This window comes from Atractosteus spatula, assembly GCF_055471065.1.
Source record: "Atractosteus spatula isolate fAtrSpa1 chromosome 10 unlocalized genomic scaffold, fAtrSpa1.hap1 SUPER_10_unloc_1, whole genome shotgun sequence".
Lineage (NCBI taxonomy): Eukaryota > Metazoa > Chordata > Actinopteri > Semionotiformes > Lepisosteidae > Atractosteus > Atractosteus spatula.
Genome location: NW_028296612.1, coordinates 2050554 through 2056532, shown reverse-complemented (window position 1 = coordinate 2056532; position 5979 = coordinate 2050554). Strand labels below are relative to the sequence as shown.

The following is a 5979-nucleotide window of genomic DNA, read 5'->3' as shown; positions in this document are numbered from 1 at the left end:
CCACACAGACCGCAGGGTGAGAGCGCCCCCTGCTGGCCCCACTAACACCTCTCCCAGCAGCAGCCTTAGTTTACCCCCAGGAGGTCTTGACCAGGCTCACACCTGCTGTGCTCCAGTGGTGGGGGGGGGGGGGGGCTGCCAGCTGGGGGAGCTGCAGGGTGATATGGCTGCTGGCAGGAATGGCTAAGCGTGACTCCGGCCTGCTCGATCCCTTCTGCGTCACTTGTCCAGGGCAGGGGGCGCCTACGTCACTCAGTTCCACCTGGCCCAGAGGGGAGGATCTTCGCTAGACCCCCGTCTCACCTCCTCCTCCTCCTCCTCCTCCTCCTCCTCCTCGGCTGTCCTCCTCCTGGTGGAAAACCAGCCCATCCGACTGCTCCCTCCAGCGCAGGCTGGTGTTCCCCATGGACACAGGCCGGAAGAGCTCGGTGCGTATCTGAAATAACAGCAGGGGGGGGTTGGAGTCCGAGCCCGGGTGCGGACGCGGTCCTGTTTTCCTACGGAGGCCGCATTTCCCTAAAGAACGTCCCGCAGCCCAGAAAACTCTGTGGACAATAGCGACAGCGGGGATGCCCAGGAACAGAGATGTAAACCTGTTCACATTGCCAGTCAGAGCCCTGAAACTAGTTCTATCAGCATTGTCACCACATGATGGGGGGTGTTCATGCATAGCTGGGGCTTTGTAGCTTCACCAGTAAAGTAGTCATAATGATTGCTTGCACTTACGTAGCGCTTTTCTGGACACTCCACTCAAAGCGCTTTACAGGTAAGGGGGAATCCCACTACCGCCACCAATGTGCAGCCCCCACCTGGATGATGCGCCAGTCTGCTTTACAGGTCATGGGGAATCCCACTCCCCCCCACCAATGTGCAGCCCCCACCTGGATGATGCGACAGGTGGCTCTCAGTGGGGAGGAGAGCAGAGGGATGAAGCCAGTTCAGAGAGGGGGGTTATGATGAGGAGGCCGTAATTGGTAAGGGCCAATGGGAAATGGGTCCATCCAACTGAGAATTGAAATTGAAAACCCTGGAATGATTCTGATTGGTGCATCAACAGTCCCCTCTATAATTGATTTAATTGACCTTTTGAAGAGAAGATCACTTTATTGGCCCTTTACAATTTCTTGCACGAGGAATTTATCTTGTCGTCAGACCCCAGCTGGCTCTCCACGAGACACACAGACGGGGAGAGAGAGAAGCTGGGGGGTCAGAGCGCAGGGTCGGCCATTTATACGGCACCCCTGGGGTTCAGGGCCTCGCTCAGGGGGCCCAACGGAGTAGGATTCCTCTGCCGGCCGCGGGATTCGAACCGGCAAACCCTTCCAGCCCCAGGCGCAGATCCTGAGCCACAGTGCCACCCCACTTCTTACAGATCTGTAAGAAGGGATGAGCTAACCTTTCCCAATCTAGGCGTGCCACACGGGTACAGACCTGTCTGCACAGAATTATGCCTGTGATTTCAGGTAACGAGGTACTTCCCCCGAGCACTAAAACTCAGGGGTGTAGACGCGTATCCAATCTGTTGCTCGACGTGTGTTTGTATGGAAGGAGTGTGCAGACTTTCTACAGACGTTGTGCTTTAAGGCGGGGTGTGATAAACTGATATGGCTCTTTAATGACAAGGAGTAGGATGAGGTTTGTAGTGTTAAAGAATGAGGGGATCCAGCAGGAGACCCGGTTTTTACCTACCTGGCCCAAGAGATGTTCCGTCATTTCAGGGTCATTCGGGTTCAGGCTTTTACCCAGAGAGAGTCTGACCTTCATCACCACCCTCTTCTCTGCAGAGACACGCAAACGGAATGTGAAGACACAACAGACAGGTAGGTGGCACAGCATCTGCATGGAGTTTGCATGTTCACGTCTGCTCACGGCAGACGGCACCCCCCCGAGTCTGGAATTGAACCGGGGGCTCCCTCACTGCAGGGCAGCAATGCTGACCACTGTGCCACTGTCGTTTCCTTAATGAGCTCGGTCTTCTTTTCTGCTTCCTGACGGTATGAGGCCACAGCCAGACGAGTGAGCCCGGACTCTCGGACTTGTTCCGCTGGCGTCATAACCTACGATATCACATTTTCCCCCTTGCAGTGCTTCTAGCTATTGCTTACTCCTTTGAACTCAAACTTATTTAATTTTCCCCGAACCGAAGCCGCGATCCGACTTCCAAGTTCCAACAGCTGGGTCAAATTCTAATAACGGACAGAAACAAGCCAACCCGCACGAGACGATGGGGTGCTTCCCACGTTGACGTCAACTAAGCGCCCGAGAAGCGCCCGAGCTGGCCGGGGAGCAGCACTGTCACGGCTCTCCCATTGCGATCACAAGGAATGAGCCAGGGAGTCAGCTGCGAGGGTGACACTGGAACGAAAGGAGGGGAGCTGGGGAAGAGGGGATCAGAGCTGTGATCAGCCAGGGAATGCTGATATGTTGGAGAACGGAAATGCACGTTTTGGACACCTCCCGAGTTTCTGATCGGTAACACTCTTGGATGTGCAGCAGCAGCAGAGCGCGATCGCAGTTTTGTTCCCCGCCTCAACTATCGTCTCCCCTCCTGCCCCCTCGCTGCTTCCTTTCCTCCTTTCTGTCACGTTGGGCGGGACCAGGGCACGGTGCAAACACGGTCGAAACGAGCCCCCCAGACACCCCAGGGAAACACCGAGGGTGGTCCGCCTACCCTTGGAACAGAAGAAGGGATACTCCTGGCTGCAGTTGTCGTCGCCCCACGTCCCCGTCGTCAGGTTCATCATTCCGCAGTTCTCGTTGCCCCCCTCGTTCAGGGGCTGCGCCCCGCCCCAGTGGCGGAAGCCGAGGCTCGCCCCATCGGGCCACCTCCAGGGGTCGAGGAACAGACCGATCCACGCCCTCGTGTCGGGCGCCTGCTTGTTGACCGCCGCGTTGTCGCTCGGGTTCCTGACGACGGCCAGGTCGGTGTATCGGCCCCGGCAGTACTTCCGCGCGTCGGTCCAGTTCTTCTCTTCCCGGATCAGGGTGTACTGGAGCGCGCCGCCAGTCACTGGAAACACCCGTGAGAAACATTTCGTTTCGTGAGCCGGCCCGCTTTTTCTTAAAAGCTCGCAGGGGAGGGCTTGGCCTGCTTCGCGTTCATAATGCCAGCAGCTATATCACCCTGCAACTCACAGCTGGCAGCCCCCCCCCCCCCCACTGGAGCTCAGCCGGTGTGAGCCTGGTCAGTACCTGGAGGGGAGACCTCCTGGGAAAAACTAAGGCTGCTGCTGGGAGAGGTGTTAGTGGGGCCAGCAGGGGGCGCTCTCACCCTGCGGTCTGTGTGGGTCCTGATGCCCCAGTATAGTGACGGGGGACACTGGACTGTAAACAGGCGCCGTCCTTCGGATGAGACGTAAAACCGAGGCCCTGACTCTCTGCGGTCATTAACAATCCCAGGGCGTTTCTCGAAAAGAGTAGGGGTGTAACTTCCCAGTGGCCTTTACCAATAATAATAAACTGGCTTCATCACTCTGTTCTCCTCCCCACTGAGAGCCACAAGTCGCAGCATCCAGGTGGGGCTGCACATTGGTGGCGGTAGTGGGATTCCCCATTACCTGTAACGTGCTTTGAGTGGAGTGTCCAGAAAAGCGCTATAGAAGTGTAAGCAATTATTACGACTACTGGTTAAGCTACGGGGACAGTGAACTGTAAAAAGGTGCTGTCCATCGGATGAGACTCAAAAAGAGTAGGGGTGTAATTTCCCATTGGCCCTTACCAATCATGGCCTCCTAATAACCCCCCTCTCTGAACTGGCTTCATCCCTCTGCTCTCCTCCCCACTGAGAGCTGGTGTGTGGGGAGCGTTCTGGCGCACTATGGCTGCCGTCGCATCATCCAGGTAGGGGCTGCACATTGGTGGCGGTAGTGGGATTCCCCCTGACCTGTACAGCGCTTTGAGTGTCCAGAACAGCGCTCTATAAGTGTCAGCAATTATTATTACTACTGGTGAAGCTACAGAGCCCTTTCCCAAGCTACGCATTAACACTCCCATTCCGGAGCGGGAATATTCACCCTGGTAGCAGACGAAGTTTTTCTGTTGCTCGCACGGGGCATCGTTCCACGTCCCGCTGCCCAGCATCTCCACGCAGTCCTCCTTGCCGCGGATGTTGTTGGGCTCGCCGACCATCCAGTTCCGAAAGCCGTAGCTCCCCTCGCCCGACGACCACCGCCAGCCGCCGCCGTCGCGGTGCAGTCCCAGCCAGGCCCGGCTCGGGGCGGGACCCCGGGCCAGCTCCAGGAGCCGGCGGGTGTCGGCCGGGCCCAGGACGGAGGCCAGGTCGCCGCGCCCGTCCCGGCAGTACCGGCGGGCTTCGAGCCAGGTCTTGGGGCTGCTCACGAAGAGGAAGGCGCGCCCGGGGCCGGGGGGCATCAGCGCCCACAGCCCTGGACCAGAGAGGCCCGGGTTTAGTGCCAGCTGGCAGCCCTCCCACTGGAGCCCAGCAGGTGTGAGCCTGGCCGGTACCTGGATGGGGAGACCTCCTGGGGAAAACTAAGGCTGCTGCTGGGAGAGGTGTTAGTGGGGCCAGCAGGGGGCGCTCACCCTGCGGTCTGTGTGGGTCCTGATGCCCCAGTATAGTGACGGGGGACACTGGACTGTAAGAAGGTGACATTCTTTGGCTAAGGCATGAAACCGAGGTCCTGACTCTTTGTGGTCATTAAAAATCCCAGGGTGTTTCTTAAAAAGAGTAGGGCTGTTACCCCAGTGTTGTGGCCAAATGTCCCCCCTGTCCTTTACCCATCATGGCCTCCTAATAACCCTCCCTCTCTGAACTGGCTTCATCACTCTGCTCTCCTCTCCTCTGAGCGGACTGGAGCATCATCCAGGTGGGGGCTACACATTGGTGGCAGCAGTGGGATTCCCCATGACCCGGAAAGAGCTCTGAGTGGAGTGTCCAGAAAAGCGCTATACATAAGTGTAAGGATATTTTAACTATTTTATGACTGTTTCTCTCTCAAGGCTTACCAACGGCAAGCTCAGCCAGCCCCTGCCCATGTTGTCAATGTTGTGCACGATCAGCTTTAGAAAGCCGATGTGCCATCGTCCTTCTCCAACGCCAGCCCCTCTGTGAGCCCCCAGGACTCAGACGCGTGAAGTGAGGCACGCATCAACGCGCCGTCAGGGATGTAGCGTTGATCTCTGATGGTCTTGTCGAGTGTATGGAACAATGACTGCAACTGAAATCATCGTAATAATAATCGCTTACACGTATATAGCGCTTTTTCTGGACACTCCGCTCAAAGCGCTTTCCAGGTAATGGGGAATCCCACTACCGCCACCAATGTGCAATGATCCAACCCGAAACAATGATCGGAATACAGGAGGCACGAGTTCAGGGTACCGGCGATCGATCTGATCGGTCCTCAACGAGACACTGACCTGTTAGAAGCAGGTGGCGGAGTACGGTCCTCTCCATCACTGGGAAGCCCCGATCTGCGAGCACAAGAGCCAAATGGTTGCCAATGAGTTGCGTCTCTGCGCTGCCGGGAGAAACCGAAAATCCTTTCTTGAACTGGTTAATTAGATCGCAGGTTAACTGAATGCAACAGGCAAAACTTGCTACCCGTGGTGGGCAGCACAGTGGTGGAGTGGATTAGCATAGCTGCTTCACAGCTCTGGGTTCAATTCTGGACCTTGGAGCCTGGTCGCGTCCAGGGGGTGTGTGTGTGTCCTGTGATGGACTGGTGTCCTGTCCAGGGGATGTGTGTGTGTCCTGTGATGGACTGGTGTCCTGTCCAGGGGGTGTGAGTGTGTGTGTGTCCTGTGATGGACTGGTGTCCTGTCCAGGGTCTGTGTGTGTGTGTCCTGTGATGGACTGGTGTCCTGTCCAGGGTGTGTGTGTTTGTCCTGTGATGGACTGGTGTCCTCTCCAGGGGGTGTGAGTATCCTGTGATGGACTGGTGTCCTGTCCAGGGGGTGTGAGTGTCCTGTGATGGACTGGTGTCCTGTCCAGGGGGTGTGAGTGTGTGTGTGTCCTGT

The 5979-nt window shown here is 57.0% G+C and overlaps 1 protein-coding gene across 1 annotated transcript; it reads right to left on the bottom strand.

Moving 5' to 3' along the window:
• Window positions 1-286: 286 nt before the first annotated feature.
• On the bottom strand, window positions 287-5416 carry LOC148813392 (macrophage mannose receptor 1-like). The gene is made up of 5 exons (XM_088908399.1): window positions 5380-5416; window positions 4014-4385; window positions 2672-3010; window positions 1690-1778; window positions 287-436 (listed from the first exon to the last, which is right to left on the bottom strand). Exons 1-5 carry the CDS (start codon window positions 5414-5416, stop codon window positions 287-289), a joined length of 987 nt encoding a protein of 328 aa, XP_088764525.1.
• Window positions 5417-5979: the final 563 nt, after the last annotated feature.